This window comes from Euprymna scolopes, chromosome 5 (assembly GCF_053919585.1).
Source record: "Euprymna scolopes isolate OS-2025 chromosome 5, ASM5391958v1, whole genome shotgun sequence".
Lineage (NCBI taxonomy): Eukaryota > Metazoa > Mollusca > Cephalopoda > Sepiida > Sepiolidae > Euprymna > Euprymna scolopes.
The window spans coordinates 39390441-39412484 of record NC_136486.1 but is presented as its reverse complement, the minus strand read 5'-3'; the positions used below and the strand labels follow the sequence as shown (position 1 = coordinate 39412484).

The window sequence follows — 22044 nt, the reverse complement described above, 5'->3', positions numbered from 1 at the left end:
TGGATACATCTGCTCTTCATGGCTTGCTCCTTCCTGGTTGTACCATTTGGGTCAAGGTTCAGAATCAATATCTAATGCCCGAGCTGATGTTTCTACCTCTAAACTTCTTGATCAGAAATGAGGAAGGGGCTGCTGGTGAACCGCGTTAAGGATGATTACAACCACCTCATGCCAGAAAGCCTTCTACTCTATTAATTTCTTCCCCAGAACTGTTAGACTTTGGAATTCCCTTCCGGGTCCCCTGCTTCCCTGACTCTACTAAAGTTCAAGCGTAATGTAAACAGACATCTTACTGCTCAACACCTTGCAAATTATATCCAAGATAGTAGTCTCCTACATCAAAGTGACACTGTGCTTTGTTTGGGATGAAAATGCAATAAAAAAATTAAAAATTTTTCAGAATCTTCATTTTGATTTGTTTTACGACTGATGGTATCTTTGGAAAATGAAAAGCATAAAATCCTCCAAGACATGGAGATACAAACTCATTCAAGCAAAATCCACAAGAAGGAAAAAAAAAATCTGTCAAATCAGAGTTTGCTCTCCTAGCAGTTCACAGGGTAAATATAAGCGAGGTAAAAAAAACGAGCAAATAAAAACTTGCTCAAGAAACTGAAATGAATTCGGAACATCAAGACAATCATGATAATATCAATAATAATGAGAGTACTAGAAAAAATACACTTGGAAAAAATATGCTGCGAAATTGGAATCAAAGGGAAGATTGACACCATACAATGCACTGCAATGATGAAGACAGTTGAAATATTAAGAAAATCCTTGAATGTAGTAATTTACAAATGCCAACTAGCGATAGGTAAATTGAAAAAAAAAAAAAAAAAAAAAAAAAAAAAAAAAACAGAACAAAAACTATAAAAAGCAAATTATACCAACCCAAAGGAACTGAAACTGTTAAAACATCCTATAAATTGATACCCCCCCCCAAAAAAAAACACCACACAGACACACACACGTGGTGACAGCAACCTCAGCTGGCACTAAAATGGTGATGAAGGGTCAAGATAGTGGACAGATTGAAGAGGGAGAGTATCAACCAGACCTGCATTAGGAGGGTATCGAGAATGTTGTTACCTTGACGAGGCTTATTGCAACTCAAATTCTAAGAAATGAATCGATTGTAAACGGCTGTTGCAAGATTAACCCAAAATGATTTGCAAAAGAGGCAGAGAGTACTGGAAATCTAGGTAGAGGACTTGTCACTCAGATCCCAGGGAACATTGTTATTGTTAATTATAATTATATACTGCCAGTGAGCAATCATTACTAATGACTTTTGTAAATTTCTAGTGAATAAATAATAATAAACACTGATAAGTTCTAAAACTAAAGGGTAGAAAGTCACCAAATGTGGATGCCAGTTGTGATAAAATCAAGAATGCTAATTATTATGGTTAAATAAAGATTCAACGTATGTCTGAACGAGCGAGGCTGCAAGTTGTTCATTGGGCAGCTTCTGGATTAGCATTCAACTGAAACGAGTCCTGCAGTAGACAATCTATCATTCCCTTTGAGTTAGAAGCAAAGTGTAGTATTTGTTCCGATATTACATTGTGTAACGAAGCCGGGCGACACCGGATAACTTTGCTTCCTAGGTTGAGGGTGAGTGGGATGGAGCTGGGCGAGAGGTCTCAGTCCCATCTCGTGAGAAACCAACGACTTGTCATCGGGTTACAAGTAAATTATTTGGAGTTCAAAAGGGTCAGGAAAGATAAGCCAGATGCCTGGTTAGCGAGGGAAACGCAAGGAGGTCAGGGGAGGGTCGACGAGTAAGTCGACCACGAGTGTAAACGATAACATGATTCACTTAAGCCAACAAGTTGGGGGTGACGAGAGAGAACGAACAATTCCTGAAAACAATTGAATTAGTCATTCTAATTTCAAGGGGACAAATTGGTTAAATGCCTAGACAGATAACTAATTCTCGGAATTGAATCGAAAGGGGGTCGGTTGGGAAGGTAGAGAGAGAGAGAGAGAGAGAGAGAGAGAGAGAGAGAAAGAATTATGATTACCCGTCGAATAGAGAGGTTGGGCCGACTACGGAAGGAAGGGAGCATGACGTTTAATAAAACTACTGCGGAGATAGACGAACAAGGAGAATTGGGCAGTCTGTCGAACAGAGAAGTTGGGAAGCTACGCGTGCCGCCAGCCTCTTCTAATTAAGACGAAGAGAACTAACAAGACCATTACTTAGAGTTTAGTAAAATACACTGTGGGGGTTGCATTCCAAGCCTGACGAAGTATAAGTGACGAGCCAAGCCTTGATGTATACCGAATCACTAAATGAACAGCCTAAAACTATCCTCATCGTTGTTGATTGTTTCCATTTATACTTGTGAAGACTGCCCTTCGATTTCAGCATAACCAAACTTGACTTTCCAGCCGTCGCAGACAGAGAGAGACGGCCACCGACGAGAAGACGATCACGACCCAAATTACCAAGAATTCCCGATTGGGCGTTACAACACTAGACGGCCAGATACCAACGTCCAATTCGGAGAGACTCAGTAGCAGAGGGAGAGAGACGGATGCTTGTGCGGGGTCCGAGGCTCGAAGGAGCGAAAATATAGCCAACCGTCCTTAGGGTTAGTGTGCGTCGTTTTTCACCGTGCGCGCGCGACCCCTGCGAAGGAGAAAGGGTTATAATTGCATCTTTTCTCTTCTTGGTTAGTGAAGGAGAAATCCTTTTAGACTGAGGTAATTTTTATTTTTGTCTCAATCCAGAGTGTCCCTTTTTGGAGAGCTGGATTTTCCGATCATTAAAAACCAAACTTGTAAAAGCGTTCTCGTGCGGAGCAAGTAAATAGAGACAGCTAATCGTTTCACATTGTTGAACAGAGAAAGTTATTTTATTATTATTGTTGTAGTACTAAGACTTCTCTATTCTCTGCAGTAATTGGAGTTGTTAGCAAAATTCTCAGAATGATCTTCGTGTTTGTATAGATTTCATGTAGACGATTTTTGCATGTACATATGTCAAATCTTTAGTTGTAACCAGAATTTTTCTTTACTGACAAAACTGATGAAATGTCTCAATTTTTATCTCAAATGTGTTAATGCTTCGCATTATTTCATTATCTGTATCTGCATAAAGTATGAAGCCTGCAGTAAAACTTAAAAAATTTTTTTAATTTAAACACCAAATTAGCAATTTTTAAATCGTGCAGTTTCTCCATTGCCGAAATTTCAAAAAACAAAGGAGAAAAAGAAGTTGGCTCTTTTCTTTCGTTTCATATTTACTAAGTAGGATGAATAAGACAGGTAATCAAAATATTCAGATTTCAAACAATGGCTATCTACAGGTGCGTTAAAGGAGACGTTTAAGCTTTGCACACATGCCCCTACCCCATATATATATAACATAACTATAGCCACATTTGTTAGTTTGAACTGAATACTACACTTTCTTTTGAATTGAATTATAGCCTTGACAAAAATAGTTGAAGGATTACTTCTATTAGGAGATTATATATATATAATGTGTGAGAGAGAGAGAGAGAGAGAGAGAGAGAGAGAGCGAAGCGTGAGATAGACAGATACACACTAACTATACATACCCAGTATTGCTCGGGAGTCTTTCAACTCTCATATTTGTTTTTTGTTGGCTTCTTTTTTTTTTTTTTTGTTAATATACAAAATATGCTTTTTTTTAAACTAGTATTTTTAAAGTTAAATAATAATTATGATATAATTCGGCAATGGAATTATTAATTGAACCGAATTGTTATGAAACTGTAACAAATTTTGTTAAATTCTGGTTGAATGTATATTTATAAAATTGTCGGATGTAATAAATAGATTAACAAAATGTTAAATAACCACAAAAACAAACAAACAAACAAAAAAAAAAACAAGTTTTAATACAACTTCAGAAAGTAGCAGACTCTTGATGCATACCAAGATGGAATACTTGCTACCACATCTGAGGCGATGCAGTTCAGAACTGTCTTTCTTGCCCTGATAAAGTACACATCAACTCTGAAACCGAGTTGTGGAAGGATCTCTTTTCTCTTGACCCTTTTCGAGGGGGGGGGGATCTTTCCCTACTCTATTGTTATTTTCATGATAGGTTGAGCATGGAATTATATAATTCCTGCATAAAACCTTCACAGCAAAGAACATTCTATTCTTCCTCTGTATCAAAAACCAAACAAAACTTCGATGGGCAGAACTTCTTTCCAAGAACTTCTCATCCATAGAATACAATACCAATACATACAATAGTCATATTCAAGATCAATATCAACAAATACTTGAACCGTATTCTTAAATAATCAAATTCCAAACCTCTCATAGTATAATTCATTATTCAATTAACAATTTTGTTAATTCTTAACCTTGAGTGGCCTTTAGGCCTTCATGTGATGACTCATTAGTATAAAAAAAAAAACACAAAAATGTATCCTCTTTTGCAAATCATTGTGCAAAATAGCAAATAAAGTAATTTCAGTATATATTAAAAAATTTTCTGTTTTAAAATAGAAAAATTATGAACAATTATTTAAATTCTTAAATTATTACGGCATGGCTTGATAATGAAATTAAGTGAACAAATAGTTTAGAAAAGTATAAATAATTTTAATATAAACTATGACTTTGGTATAACTAATGTCTTAACCTTTTTTTTTTTAATTGCATTTTCACCCCAAACAAAGCACAGTGTCATTTTGATGTAGAGGACTACTATCTGGGACATAAATTGCAGGGATACTATGTAGGGAGTTGAGCAGTAAAGATGTCTGTAGACATTACACTTGAACTTCTGCATATCAGTACAGTCAGGGAAGCAAGAACCCGGAAGGGAATTCCAAAGTTTAGCAGTTTTGGGGAATAAACTATTAGAATAGAAAGCTCTCTAGCATCTGGGGATTTCTGTGTAGGGATGGGATTTTGCTGTTTGTCTGGTTTGTCGGGGGTATTTATAATCGAGTGGGCACAAGAACTTGTAGTTCGTTGGAGCACTAAAATACTTGTAAAACAGGCAGAGGAATGCAACATTTCATAATGGGATGGAGGTTGAAGCCTAGCTGACTGTTCATGACCTATTAGGTTGGCGACTCTTTTGAACCGTATCCAGGAGTTTTTTTGTTTGTTTGTTTTTTTTTAAACACATCTTGATTATGCAGCATTTATTTTTTAACTGACCATGATTTTTTTTTCTGTTTTAATAATATGTAGCATCCTTCTTGGTAAGACTACACTAATCCCATATGACCCAGCAGGTGTCAACAAGCCACCAAAGAAAAACAGTTGTGATTTTGAGTGACAGGTTCCTAAAATAAACTTTAGTATCAACTTTTGACCTTTTAAAGTTTAATCAACAATAGACTTATTTTATCCTACCAAAACTGTAAACTTTCATATTATTAAATCTCAAAATTCATACACAAAAATATACACACATTTATACACTTTCTTTCCATTAAAATTGGAAGATAGATGGAATGAGAGGGGAAGGGGGGCATTAAAATTGCTGAATATCTTTAATATATACTAGACTACCTGTGACCCGTTGGATCAGTATATGTTATAGCTAACTATGGAATAGTACCTATACAGAATTAATGTATAAACGCATAAAAATTGAATTCACATGCAAAAACAAACATGGTGACCATTGAAAACAATATGGAATACATTAGATAATAAAGGTTTTAACAACACAGCCCTAAAGATTAAATGAAAAATCCTTTATATAAAAGGAGTGTAATCCGTTGAAAAAAAAAAAAAAATACAAAAAGGGAGTATGCATTGTACATGGGTACCTTAGTTTTTTGTGTGTGTTAACACCCTTAAAAATATCAGGAAATAATAATCAAGTAATATTTAACGGTGAGACCTTTTCAAAGCAAATTTACCCCGTTCCCCAGCCATACAATTCTTGAAGTATTTCTATGTATTTTTAAAATGTTTGGAACTTATGACCCCTCCCCACACTCCATTCCCTATTTTTGCCCCTCCCGCCACCAAACTTGAAAAAATGCTAACGATTACATGTCACATTTATTGATATGTGGCCAAAAAGTGGGTACCCATTTTACATTAAATTCATATAGGAAAATGATCCCGCACTCTAAAATGTTAAATTTTTATCATTTTATTAACAATTTCTTCTTTTATATTATCTTTAAAGGCCGTTGAAACGTATTAGCTAAAGAAAAGTAGATTTTGATTTCTTTTTAGGAGGTAAATTATGCTGGGTTAGGTTGTAAAAAAATACCAAATAATTAAAAATATATGTAAATTAATGAAGTAGTTTTTTTTTGTTTTTTTTTTTACATTAGAAAAACATTCGTTTTTTTTTTTGTTTTGTTTGAAAATGATTCCAACTTGCAATGGAAATACAACCGAACTAATCCTTTTAAAAATTTGGGACGTTAAAACCGTATATGGTATAATCAAAAGTATTTCTGACCGATATTTGTGAAAAAAAAACAATTCTGCTTATATAGTTTAAAATAAAAAAATAAAAACGTTTATATTGCTTAAAATTATAAAAAGTTTTGTATGTATTATTTAAAATAAATAAAAAGCATAAAATACACATCAAGTGCACTTGAAAGCCAAATCACAACGTAATATTAGGAAAATAAACAAATATTTTACTTGTTTGAAATTCATAAGAAATATATTTTGGAGCCAAACTCCATCCTCAGTATGTTGTTTCTTTCTTTTTTTTTTCTCTTCTTTCTTGCCATGTTGTAAAGTTGGAGAAAGAAAACTCTGTAAAAAGCCGCGTGTTGTATCTCGGTGGTTATATTTTGAAATGTTGGAACTGTGCGTTTGCATAGTAACATAAGGGATTAGATGAATTTGGTTCCTTTTATGTGATATAGGGATCGAAAGAAAACATACTGAGGATGGAGTTTGGCTCTGAAATATATTTATATCAAATTTCAAACAAGTAAAATATTTGTTTATTTTCCTAATATTACATTGTGTTTGGCTTTCAAGCGCACTTGATGCGTATTATTTTATTCAAATTAAATCAACGTTTCTATAATGGAACTCACACTCTTCACGTTAAATAAAAAGTGTTTATTATTAAAAAAGGTTTTGTTTATATTGTTTATTTGTGAAATAGAGTTTTTGCTTACTTAAAACTTAACTTTTGAAATACAGATATTGTTTACATATCATTTGTATAGTAACATAACAGTGATTAGAGGAAATTGTTTCCTTTTATGTGATATGAGGATCGAGAGTATTCTGCCACTCAATTTCCAATCTTGCTAGATTTTTTTTTTTATTTGTAACGCAAACCAATTTTTAAAAAATGTTTATATAAAAAAAAAAAGTTAGATGCTATTCTGTGTTGACAGTAAAGTATTTTCTTTTTATTAACACGGTTTCAATGTCTGGGCAAGCTGATTTGAGTAATTTTAAAGTCTTTTTAAACTGTTAATTACAGAATATATAAAAGACATTAAACCGTAAGCATTTGTTTTGTTTGAAAACGATTCCAACTTGCAATGAAAAATACAAATAAAATTCGTTAAATGCCGATGTAAAAAAAAGCGAAAGAGATTTACAGATTTCTTTTTACTTGCATATTTTAAATGCAAAAAATTGTTGATTAAAAAAAGCTTTTGTGACTATTTTTATTTCTTTATGCATGTGTAAAGTGGAACCAGAAACACTGTTTCAACGCTCAAACAAGACGATTTAAGTTTTATAATATAACTAGACTACCCGTGACCCGTTGGGTCAGTATGTTATATTAGTTACGGAATTCATGTATGAGCGTGACACTTGTGACAAGGAAAATAGTTTTTTTTGACATAACAGAAACATTTCTATGAAAGTATATTAAAATGAAAAATCATGGACGGATCACTCAAACATGAAAAAAAAAATACCCCCTATTCGTGTAAAGTTACCTATTTTTCCTCATAATCGCTCAAAAATCGAAAATTAAACATGATTTTCCTACTAATTGAACGCCGACAAAAGTCATTTAACAGCAAAAACGCACATGAACCTACCGATGAGAAATATAAGAATGAAAAACCCATATTGGAATCCTTCAACCAAGTTATAGAAACTTAAAACCTATAGCAAAAAAAAAATAAAATCTAAATAAATAAAATAAAACTAATATTGAAACAGATTAGTAGATGTGTCAACAAATTCACCGTTCTCACACAACTATTTTGTATCTAGAAATGTAAACAAAAAATAAAAAAAGAAGGAAGGAAGGAAAAGGGACGGATAGAGAGTAGTAGTAGTCTTGGCTTCATTACAATTGTTTGCCAACGGGTTAAAGTTGTTTAATTGTAAGAAAATAGCGACAGTATAGTTGTAATAAAGAATAGTTGCAAAACACCCCCACTCTTCCCATGTTAAATAATAATGTTAATATTTCAGTGCACAGGTCAAAATCTGCAAAAGTAGCGATTTGGGTTAATTTGTTTACGTTGTTATAGGTTAATTTTTATGCGCACATGCGCAACCGGATGTTGTAAAATGGAAAGTGGGTTACATCACTCGTTACAAGGTCATTTGAGTTTTATAGTTAGATAAATATTACTTTTACAAAACTTCGCTATAAATAGTAATCAACAATTAACCCTTATCAATGTGCCATTATATATACTATATTCACAGTATAACGATGTCCAACTGAAGACAAAACTCTTGAAGTGCAAAAGTTTTTCTAGAATAAAAATGTTATTTATTTTGTATTACCGTATGTACTTGTGTATAAGTCAAATTCATGGGAAACGATTTTAACATTATTTTTTTTGGGGGGATCGACTTATATATAGAGGTAATGTTTTTTTAAATGTTGTTAAAGAGCGACTCGACACCTGATCATAACATAGAAAACGCCATTTTGTTTGTGCACTCGGTATATACTGGTAATCCTAGTAATTAATCACACTCCTTCCGAACCCCACTGCAGTGTGTTTGCCAGCATGTAAGCACATGCGTGTTTTTTAGTGGGAGGCTTAATAATAATTGAAAGCATTCTCACAATTTTCACTCTCTAGATGTGGCTATAGGCCTAAGTTCAATATGATATATTCGTTGATGATATGACGTTTTTTTTTTTTTAGTAGGTTCGGAAATGTAGTGTTTACGATATGTTGTTCTTACCTAAGTTCAATAAGTTTTAACAATGTTATGTACAACTATTTAATGAAACCATTTTATGGCACCTAACGCACGTGTTAACATTATTACGGTATATATTATGGATCATGCAATGTATGCGTTTAAGTTATTATGGTACGTGACATAAATTATGTCTAAAAACAGTAACTGGAATCTGCAGCATGTCATTGATCAGAATGTCTGATTAGCAACATTTGTGTTCATTGCATATAAGTATGCAGCGGGTTGGTTCTATATATGAAAATTGAATAGACAACACTTGTGTAAATGTACATATTATCACTTGCGGATGCCGAGAAACAATTTATAATAAGTCTTACAAAAAATATCATTAAGGAAATTATCTGTGCAAGAAAGAGCCAGGAGACGGACCATTTAACTTGTCTAGAATTTGCAGCCGACTTATACGCAGGTAATACTTAAAATGCACATCAACTTATACACAAGATCGACTTATAAACAATTATATATGGTGAGCGTTTTTACAATAAAATTATAATGTCTGGGTTCGTACCAGTCATCCATAAACATCAAAGACAGTAATTTAATTTTATTTTTTAATAAATCTCTAACAAAAAAATTTATGAGAAATCCAACAATGGTAATTATTATTATAATCAAGATATAAATGCTACATAAGCATATGTATATAATCCTTATTTCAATTTTTCTAGTGCTACCACAAGATATTGAAGATCTGTTTGAAAATACTGCCTCCCTGATCTAAAATGCACCAAACAAAAAAATTTTTTCTTTCCCCTCAAGAAACCTCAATCATGTTCTGCAAAGTCAAAAACAAAAACTACAACTTTCCTTTACAAACGAATATTATGAATAAATAGTTAAAGACAAAAAATTTGAAGCATAAAAACGTCTTTCAAAATGACTAGATTGGATTAAACAACCCAAAAAGGGTTGATATGCCATAAAACAAAAACAAAAAAAAATTAAATTATTCCAATTTTAATCAAAATCCATTACCTGATTTTAATTCTAGAAACGTCTAAAAATTTAAGCTTAAGAAGAAATTGAAATTCAATGAATCTTGCTTAATTGATGTATAATGGCTATGGATCAAATTTAATGCTGATATGAAATAGTTGCATTTTCAAGTGAGAGGATTTTCCACCAATATAATGCCCCTTAAAAATGTTTTAAAATACTCCAAAGAAACTGAAATTTGGGAAATATTTATTAGTTGATATTTAATGTTTGTTAAAATTTTACAAAAATTAAAGCCATCTAAATACTAATTGTATCGTTTTTTACCTACCTTTGCATAAAAACTTAACTAAATATAGCCCACATTACAACCTCTTACACCTAGCAGCTGTGTTCCAAAATGTATGATTGGTTAATTAGTTTAGCGTAAATCCTGTATGTACAAATATGTAATGATATGTTGTTAATCTGTCATGTTTGAAGAAAACGTTTCATTTGGCAACTCAACTATTTTTTTTGTAGGTGGCTGTGCAATCCCCAGCTGGAGGCTCAGAATCTGGCACAGTAGGGGCACAGATTCCATAGTTTGTATCACTGCTGTTGATGTTCTGTGGCGCTGATCATCCTCAATGATAATAGTAATGATATACACACATACCTAACTGCACACACGCATTATATATATATATATATATATATATATATATATATATATATATATATATATATATATATATATATACACACATTTGGAGATATAAGTGGTAAAAAACAGGATAAAAAGTGCTCAATATGTTAGTAGAGCTGAATGTTTTTTATTTTACAACCCCAAAATATTAACTGTCTGCGGAAACAATTGTAATGGTCTAAGTTAATATTTTGAGGTGATAGGTTATCTCCCTCTCAGTAAAGACCAATAAGTCTCCTGTGTGTCATGAATAAATTCCTGGAATTCATATTAAATAAAGAAGTAGTCAACCACCTCAGCAGAAATAACCTTCTTAGTGACATGCAATATGGTTTCTGCTCTGCTAGATCTACAGAAGATGTGCTAACGGTTATATCTCATAGGATTAGTGAATCTCTCGACAAAGGCTTCCTTTCTAGGGCAATTGCTCTTGACATATCGAAGGCCTTCGATAAGGTATGGCATAAAGGCCTACTTCACAAGATTTCCAGCTACGGTATAACTGGAAATGTTTTCTCAATTATTAAATCATTTCTCTCTGATAGGTTCATAAGAGTAGTGGTTGATGGGCAGAAATCAGAAGCCACAGTATTAATGCTGGTGTCCCTCAGAGGTCCATCCTGGGCCCAACTCTCTTTCTGATCTACATCAATGAGCTCCCAAAACAGATACTTAAGTCATTTGTTGACATCTATGCTGATGACACGACCATCTATGGCAACACATCAAAGGCTGTAAATGACAATGTTCTCTCTAATTCTCTCTCCTCTGAACTTGAGCGCATAGTACAATGGGGTAAGAGATGGCTGGTTACTTTTAATGCATCCAAAACCAAGCTTCTATCTTTTCATCATCAACGCTTTGATCCCCATCTGGCATCAATTTAAATGGATGGCTCTCGTCTTGAGGAGGCTCCATGTTTTTACAAGCTTCTGGGATTGGCCTTTTCTCCAGATCTGAAATGGAACACTTACATCAAATCTGTTGTCAAGGTCACTGGAAAAATAGTGGGATCCTTCTACCGCTCCAGTAGATATCTCATTGCTGATGAAATTCTCTATCTATATAAAACCCAAGTACGTCCAAGGATGGAGTACTGTTGCCACATCTGGGCAGGAGCTGCTAAAAACAGCCTTTCCTGCCTTGACAGAGTACACATAGAAGAGACGTTGTTAGCCTATTTCTGCTTTATCGTTATTTTCATGGCAAGTGCTTGTCTGAGCTCCAATCTATGATCCCTCCTCGTCAAACTTTCACAAAAAGCATTTGTCTAGCTAACACTATCAATAATTTCCCCAACTCTTTATCTGTGTCTAAACCTAAGCATAGATTCAATGAAGAAAGCTTTTTTCTTTGAACTGCGTGCCTGTGGAACTCTCTTCCATTTGCCTGCTTTCCAGCTGACTAAAATTTGGTCGTCTTCAAGTCCAACATAAACAAATTCTTGATGCGCCGTTCCCTTAAGTAATCCAATTGACCAAATTTCCACTTCTAACGATTACTACGATATTGTCCCATTGACTACTGTACACTTATCCTCAAGTGGCTTCCGGGCCTTGATAAGCGGGGATTCTAAATATATGTTTATTTTATTGTTTCAACCTCTCAAAATCAAAACTAACTTGCACACACATACATGCACAAAGGGCTCAGTATCCTTTCAGAAAGAGCAATATTAATAATAATAAATTTGGCTTATCTTAATAATTTACGGCAGTTTCACAGATCATCCAAACCTCAGAAGTCCATTAGCAAACTTCTGAACATCTTTATGCATTTGAATACAAATTCTGAAACACTAATATAGTATAATATATATTACTAGCAGAACCTGTGGAAATTCCATGGAATGAGAAATCAATTTAATCAAAAATTATATTTTGATAAAGCTGATATTTTTCTATATAGAGCAAAAAATTAGTTTTTTCGACTGACAAACAATAACATGCAGCAAATACAAGTTGATTAACATTTCTATGAAAATAGTGTCCATTGCATTTAAAATCTAGAACTGACCCAAATGAGATAAATTAATAAGTACTAATAAATACTCAGAAAGTAATATTGTGCTACATAGTTCAATACAAATAAAATCACATTGTAACTGTCAATCTTTAATTTACTCATTCAGTCCAGCATCTCTTGACAGATAACGTTTTTTTTTTTTTGTTGTCCTGTTTCTTTTGAATGTCCCTTTTTTTTTTTTTTATTACATAATGTTTCAGTGACTTCTTTCTTCGGTGAAGAACTGCTGCATGTCGAAATTACTGAGAGTTACTTTCTCACACCATTATAAAAATCATTTGATGTTCGAAAATGAGGCTACATCAAAAGAAGGTCACTTTCATGTTCTTGTTCAGGATTGCCAGATTGGCTTTTTAAAGCCAAATTTTGCGAATTGGCTTTTTTTCTTCTTTTTATTTTTAAAGCACGTTCAGGACTGCAGGACACAGCGCAAAAGATAGTCAGTATATCTCTGAACTAACAGATTAGGTTAGTGCATGTACGGTGATGGAAATTGGGTAGAAGTTGACTATTTAAGGGGACGTCTCAGCAAGAATTTGTTCACATTGGACTTGAAAACGATCATGTTGTAATCAACCAGAAAGCAGGCTAGCGGAGCAGAGTTCCACAGGTGGGCAGTTCTAGGAATTAGTCGATATTAGTATAAAAAAATATACTTACGGCAAGTAAGCTACACAAATATTTGAGTTACATGCTTTCATTAAATGAAACACAAACGTTTCTGTGTAGCATACTTGCCATACGTATATTTTTATACTATTATTAAGATCTATTCATGTGTTGAGAACTGTTTAAGTAAATAGTGAAACAAAAAAATATACATTACCTTATATATACACACATATGTATATGTGGATACATAAAAAAAATGCCAGAAAAGTTATTAAAAAAACACATAAGATAGCTATTCAAGAATATAGTTGATTATTTTATCGAAAAATATTAAATTAAAAATATTTTTGTTTAACTGATGATGTATCCATATATAAAAATAATTTAGTTAATGTCTATTTCAGTCATTCAAATTATTTACAGTGAGAGGAGTTTTGGCATTGTGCTTAAACAAAAACTAGCTTAGAGAAATATAATTACTATCTTGGTAAATAAATTTGGAAAGAGACTAGCTAATGGAGGGTGATACACAAATCCATAATTTTCTAGTTAAAGGACTATCCTTAAACAGAAAAAAAAAAAGGTATAAAATATAAAAGCAAAGAAAACAATATTTTATAATCTATATATCTATAAAAGTGAGAATGTGTGTGAGGACACTTCTCAACCAATATACTCAACGAATGTTTGATCTACAACCTTGAAATTTGGTATATAGGGTATTCAGACATGTAGAAAATTTTTTAATTAATTTTCATCCAGAAAAAAGGGCTACTAAGGAGTCAAAATTGAAAAATTGGTATGTGGAGGGGGTCATCAGATTCTTATCTGTCAACTGTTTCATGAATGCGCATGTGTGAATCGTTCATCTGACATATTACTTATGTATAAGTAGGTTTAATAAGTAGGTTTGAAAATGGTTATCATACTTAACTCACTGCTTTTAGGTTTTGGTCTCAGCTTGAGTATTTTTTTTTTTTTTTTACTTACAAGAAGTGAACTGTTTAGAAAAAATATAATACTCGCATGCACATGTCCTAGTTTCTTTCTGTTTTTTTTTGTTTTATTTTTACTTAATTTTTTTTAAGGAATTTACTACCTATAGTATTTCTGTTTATAATAAATAAGAATTCTGCATTAATTAAAATATAATATTTATGCGTATCTTATGACCGGGCAATACTGGGCAGCCTGCTAGTTTTCTATATAAAATTAAAATTTTTTCTTTACTTTTGTATTTAGAAAAAAATGAGTCCCTGTCCTTTAACTAGAAAATTATAAACTTAAGTTATCATCTGAGAACTTGTTTATAAAGATGGTGATTACTTTTTTCGGGAAAAAAAATTTTTTTTTTCATTTCAACATTTTACATGTGCAATAACAAACTGATTTTAACATACTATTTTTAATATTATTGTTTTTTATATACTAAAACATAATTATAAAATTAATTATTTGGAAATAATGCCTGAACCCATTTCACTTTACATAATTTACATGACAGAAATAAACATTAACAGCTAATTTGAAACTGTTGTACCATTAAACACTCTTATGTGTAGACATTCAAAATAAATACAAAAAGAAAGAAAAATGGAAATGTAACTGCCACCAGTTGTGATGATGCATCTGAAACATGCGGTTACTTAGAAAAATAAAGGATTATGAGAAAAAAAAATATGTGAGAACAGATTTTTGTAAATATTCGTGCAGAGATGGAAAGATAGAAAAAAAAAAAAGAGGAAAACTGAAGAGCAAGCCCCAAAATTGGTTAGTGAGCAACTGTGAAAGAAAAGAGAAATAGGAATAGAATAAATGCTTTAGTATAGCAATGGATGATGGGTCAAGATGGTACCTTTCTGCGTATTGATTCTATGTCCAAGTCTAGCTGCTGCCTGCTTGGTAAGTAAGGGAAGCCCTTGTTGAATGCCTGTCGGGGGTGAAGGAGGAGGATTAACAAATATCATTTCCATCAACTAACATTTTACTTATTATGCAGATGGTGTTTTCTATAGGATAACAACATCTTTACTGCTTTGAAACAATTCGAAAACAAAAAGTTAATAGAAACAGAAATAAATTTATAATCTAAAAATACGTATAAAAAATTTAAACAATATAAACATGATAAAAACATTTGAAATGAAATGTCAGCAAAATACACAAAACAATATATGGAATTATTTAAAAATAATAGATTTAATAATAGCAAAAAACAAAAAAAACAATTCTTTTTAGAAATAATTATAATTATAGGGTTAAAATAAAAAAATTAATGAAGTAAACAGAAAAATGTATAAAAAATATGTGTAAGAATAACCATTTTTTTTTCTTCAATTTTCTTATTATTTTGTTCCAGCTGGAGATGGGGCATCCTACCAGATGCCAGACATTCACCTGCTATCTCATATATTCCAGCAGAAAGATATTTTAAAAAATCGAACCATTTCTTTAAGTGTAACTGTTTGTATCTCTTGCAGTTGATTCACTGGATATATTTGCCAGGTAGTTTTTTTTTTTTTTTTTTAATGCGTTCTGTTGCTCCTATAATTACTAAAATGATGGAAATCTTCCTAAGATTCCAGTTTCTTTTCATGTCGTACATAAGAGCTTGTTATTTTGTTATCTTTTCCCTCTCAGCTCTGTTTGACCCAGCATTATTGAGGAGACTAACTTCTACTTAGTTTACTTTCTCTTTCTTGTCCCATATTACTATGTTGCGTTTAATAGCTCCATTTTCTAGATACATAGCTGCAGGAATTACATAGTCATAGTGAATGATGTACGACCTATTTGCAACTGCTCTTTCTGATGTCAAAATGCTTGTTAAAACATCTTTATATTAATACATTTGACTATTTCCCGAGTGCTTGTGTATTTCTCACTTCTGTAATGTACACATTAATCTATTATTTATTGAAATTAAAAAAAAAAAATATCGCAATCGTGTATAATGATTTTAAAAAAAAGAAGCATATTTAAAACATAATTACAAAAGAAAAGCCACAAGAATGAATTATGCTTTTTTCATAAAAATGTCAGCCATTTTGATTTTTTTTTGTTAATAGGTTAAAAATAATAATTTGTAACCCTTAGAAATTTTAAAGGACACTAAATTCCACAATTTAAATGCTTCCAAAATCATTGAAAATGGCTTTAAATTATGTATCATAAAATTGGAAATTTTGCAAGTGTTTTAAATCAAATAGTATGTTATAGAGATTAAAACATTACTGTAACAAAGCATACGTTTTATAACAATTTGGTTCAAATAATAATTTAAAGAGTAAAAATGATATCGTAATCATTAAACTTAACTTTCACAATCCCAGTTGAAAAAAAAAAATTAAACAAATAAAAATAAACAGATTCTAGCGCAACGCCGAGTATACAGAGCTAGTAATACACAAAAAATCTGTATATAGATGAAAATATATTCATCTGTTCATGGATTGAGCACTATAGGAAGTAAAATCGCTACCTGTATTTAGTGCCAATGTAAATCTCCCTGTAAAAACGAATAGTGCACTCTTTAAGTGCTATTATTGGTAATAACAGTAAAACTTCTATTTCTTGTTTGTGCCGATGACACAGTGGATAAAAGTTTGGCGTGTTGGAAAAAAACACAACAAAACAAGAAAAAAAGACACTGATTTTCAATTTTAGATTGAGCACTCATGTCTAGCCACAATGAAAAACTGTGATTCAGCAAAACAAGTCTACAGATGACTATATATAAAAGGTACATATATTTATATATTTGTACATAAGGATTCACTTGTTCCATGTCCATTAGACATCAATTAAGATAGATTACCCAATTCTCAATTTCATCTTAAAACTTAAGATTAAGCTTTAGATTTTGAACAGTTTCTATAATTAAAATCATCTAACAGATTTTGGTCAAAATTGAAAAAAGAATTATAAAGTTTAATATAATATTCTGATTTTAATATAGAAGTGTTGCAAAACGGTACTGTTTAAAGAATTAGTTTATCCCATATACATACATATATACATATATATAACTACTTCATTTACTCACATAAAATTAATATACGAAAGTATAAATTTATGCATAAACTTTAAGTATTTACTTCAAAAGTGCTCAATACGTATATATATATATATATATATATATATATATATATATATATATACATACATACTGTGAAATTACATTCCAATTATCACAAAAAAAATCAGTCCACACTCATAACTTTTGTTTTTAATTTTTTTTTTTTTTTTTTTTAAATGTAGGCAAATTTTTATATTTGTTTTCTATAACTTTAAAAAATTCGCCTATCTTTAAAAAAAAAAAAAATATATTAAAAATCATGATTGTGGACTAATTTGTTATGGTAGCTAACATGTAATTTTACAGTATATATATATACTCTACAGACAAAAATCATTCAGCTTAATTTTTTTTTTTTTTTTTTTTTTAAACAATTTTGACTATTTTATAAGCAAAATATACTCTAAAATAAATATATATATTTATATACTCTCAAGAAACCTAGTTTATAGTGTACTATAAAAGTGAGGTTGAAAAGTGCCTAATCATACTATCATTTTTGCTGCTTGTTAAGTTCCAGTGACGTTAAAGGTATTCGTTGCAAAGTAGGCAGTTGGGCTAAATGCAAGAAAAGACGCGAGAAATTTGGCATTTAAGGAGCGGGAATAATCTACACATTGTTGCAGGTTTTGTTTTTCTTTCTTTGTTTCATATCCAATGAAAAACTTTCAAGTCACCTATCTTCATACTAGAAAACGAAACAGCATTTTAACAATATAAGGACAGGCAATGAGAGTGCAAGTTCTTTGTTTTTCAACCAACTTTTTATCTCCGATTCATAAAAAGTCACTAAAATCAGAAAATTGTCCCATCTTAATGAAATTTTCAGTATTTATTAAATAATAAATGAATATTAATAGAAAAAAGAAAAAAAGAAAAAGAAACTTTCTGTTAGGTCATCACCACCCCTGCTTCATTTTAAAGGCGAAATAAATTTTATTATACCAATAGTCGGCACAATGATGTTGAAACACTGGTTCTTGTTAGATCAGCAGAGTGAAGCAATATGGAGCTTGGTCAGTACCAGATCGGTGACTAGGCCCTGTATGCCATCTCTCCATAACCGGGATATACATGTGGCTGAGTACTGCTTATTCCCTGTAAACTTCCTCCTTTGGGCTAATACCACACTAGATATTATCGATTCTGTTTTTTTTTATTTATTAGTCAAATCCCGTTTTTTTATCGTAGGTAGATGAACAGCAATTAAAAACAAAAAACAAAAAAACAGAGCTACACAATAAAATCAAAAATAAATGCTACAGAAAAATTCCAGGAGCATACAGTGACTGACAATTTTATTTACACCAATGTTTACTAATATTTGCCATAAAATGAATGGAGATTTTAATAAGTATATTTACATAAAATATAATCTATATGATTATAAAATTCTGTGGACCGTCTAGCTATGCTTCCTTGCTGGAATATTGTCTTTGACAATCGGGCGATTACATCTTTTAAAAAAAAGGATGACAGGTGAATTTTATATATATATATATATATATATATATATATATATATATATATATATATGGGGGGGTGTAGCTCAGAAGCTAAGGAATAAAGGTGGAGAGTTGCATGTTTTGATTTCTAGCTGATGACACCCTAGTTATACATATACATCTTTTTAGTTTCGATCTCACTACTATATATTAGGTTCAATATATTAATCGATAGAGAATTGTCATTATAATAATAAATACATAATCTGCATGAATTAAAATATATCTAAACATATCATATACGACCGAGAAACGCTGGACGGCCTGCTAGTGTAAATACTCCCAATAAACGCTAGTCAGGTAGGTACAACTATGTGTGTGTGTCTGTGTTTGAAAGTTTTAACAATAAATATTTTAAACTTTAAAATAAACGAGTATCTTTATCAAAAAGAATTGTGAACAAAGTCTTTTTTGTTTGTAATTATTCAATGTAACGCGCGTGCACACACACACATATCTAATACATAAAGTTAAGTTGGTCGAATTTTCCAAGTTAAATAGTAATGCAGCTGTCAAATCAATATTTGCTTTTTACAAACTATTTTCGTCTATCACATTTCAATCGATTTCATCGATTAGATATTCTGACCAGCTATTTCCTTTAACAAAAAAAAAAAAAAAAAACATTTACAGATTGGTGACAAATACAGCCAATTAGGACGTATTCCTAATTGGCTGTATTTGTCACCAATACACAAAATTGCAAATGGCTATCAAGCACAGTCCGTGAAGTGTGTTGAATATATTTAAAAAAAAAAATAAAAAAAAAGTAAGTATTCACTGTATAATATTGAGGACACACACACAGATATATATATATATATATATATATATATATATATATATATATAAGAGATGTTGAGGGTGCACACACACACACACACACACACACACACATTTGGAAAGAGAAACATACTTCGAATTGTAACAAATATTAAGCTGAATGAAAGTGAATTTTCACCTTCAGAGCATGTATACTATTTGTCGTCATTCAAAAAGCCAAAAGATGGAATTAATTCAATGATGGAATAAATTTTCAATAGTATTATTTTTTCATTTTTTTTTTTTTTTTTTTTTTTTTAGTTCTGATGTTTAAAAAGTGTGAATTAATTCCATCATTTCGTTTTTTGAATGATAACTATTGGTACAATATAAACATAGCAAAAAATACAAGAGTAATAATGGAGTGATTTTATGTGTCTGTAAAACAATTTTTTAGTTATTTTTATTCATTTATTTTTTTTAATACTAGCAGGGGGTGCACAACCCTGCTGGTTGTAAAATACACTTAATATAGTTTAATTCATGCAAATTTCATATTTATTATTACAGAGCCAATTTTCTATTGAATATTATATTGTACCTAATATATAGTACTGATTTCAAAAGAAAAAAAAAATGACTTTGGTGTCATCAGCTAGAATTGAAACCAAAACATTTAACGCTCCAACCACATTCCCTCATTTAGCAGTTCAACCACAGTCGCTACTGTTTTAGCTAACCCAACTGATAGATAAGAAAGTTATAAAATTAAACCACTTTTAGCAATGGTTAGTCTACAAAAAAAAATGTCGGCAAGTTGAAATGAACATTTCGCATTTCAACTTGCCAACTTCTGTACGCATTATTCATCCATCCAAACAAAGATTTTACTCGTTAAAACCCATCCTTGGCATATGATTTTTGAGTATTATGTAATCAGTAGTTTAAGTGTTTAATAGTTAAATATTTACATATAAAACATACATACATACATCTACATTTTATTCATATAGATTAACATTTCACTTATTTTTAAAAAAATCTATAGCAAATTTATTTTTTGCCAGGTGAAAGAGAGAGAGAGGGAGTTAAAATTTCAGGAAATTTTACAATAAAATAAAATGCTTATAACACTTATTAAGCTCTCTTTCTCCCTCTCTACATTATATATATATATATATATATATATATATATATATATATATATATATATATATATATATATATATATGAGAGAGAGAGAGAGAGAGAGAGAGAGAGAGAGAACATGTTTCTTTTTTAATTGAAGATGAAACTAAATGTTACTAATCAGTTTTCTTTTTCATCTTCTATCTATATATATAAAAGCGAAAATGTTGGTGTGTGTGTGTGTGCGCGTTTTTGCGTATGTCCAAGAAAGGCTTTTTTGCCCCGAGAAGCGATCGGTCACCTCACAAGTTCTTAAAACTTTTTATATCGCGCCTAAATGATAATATCTATGAGTTAACAACCAGGGTCGCCTGTCTATTTAATTTGCCCGACTTTGAAAAGATAAATATTCAACAATTTTCGATCTCCTCATGTGCATTAAGGTTTTTCATATAAAAAAAAAAAAAAAGAACTGAACAGACTTGCGGTAAATAAAACACTGTCCTGCACTCAAAGTTGACATCATTAACTCCTCAAAAACGGGCACCTGCCAATTCGCACGTTTTTTTTCACACTTTATTATTTTCCAACTGCGCGTCAAGGCTTCGGTTTTTTTTTAAAACAAACACCCGGCCAACGATTTATTCAAAAACACACACCTACAAACACCCGGGCAACGCCGGGTACCCTCTGCTAGTATAAATATAAAATGATGGAAAAATTATAGTTTAAAATTTGAAAAACTGGACTGACAATTCATAGAGTTTGTAAATCAATACTGCCTACAAAAGAGGCCAGAAAAATACATTTTTAATATAAAATTCTGATAAAATATTAGTCAAAGTTTAGTAACTTCAAATTTAAATCTCATTAACTCTGTTAGGTACTTTGTAATTATTATGATTATTGTATTCTTATCAGAAAAAATATATATATAAGTAGAGAGTGCAAAATTGGCTTTGCAATCGAGTTACAGCCTTTTTCTCACAAAAGAAATGTTCCTAGGGCTTGTTTATACTATAGTTATTTCCATAAAAAGTGTTTGACTGAGCTTTAATCTCTAGTTTCACATTTACAGCAATAGCCTCTCTTTCTACCACCACTACAAAGAAGTTTCCTTTCTTCCTATGTGCAGCTTAAACCAAATGGAATTTTTATGAATAGAGTTT

The 22044-nt window shown here is 31.4% G+C and overlaps 1 protein-coding gene across 25 annotated transcripts in view; it reads right to left on the bottom strand.

Annotated features, from left to right (window-relative positions):
* Positions 1 to 22044, bottom strand: part of LOC145276773 (cyclin-dependent kinase 17-like) — a 534353-nt gene that overhangs the window by 57555 nt on the left and 454754 nt on the right. For 14 of the 25 annotated variants that reach the window (XM_080128029.1, XM_080128036.1, XM_080128032.1 and 11 more), the window contains one exon: positions 15258 to 15332. The exons of the other annotated variants lie outside the window; for them this stretch is intronic. In XM_080128029.1, the coding sequence (XP_079984155.1) occupies positions 15258 to 15332 (75 nt within the window). The remainder of the gene's footprint in view (positions 1 to 15257; positions 15333 to 22044) is intronic. 25 annotated transcript variants of the gene reach the window in all.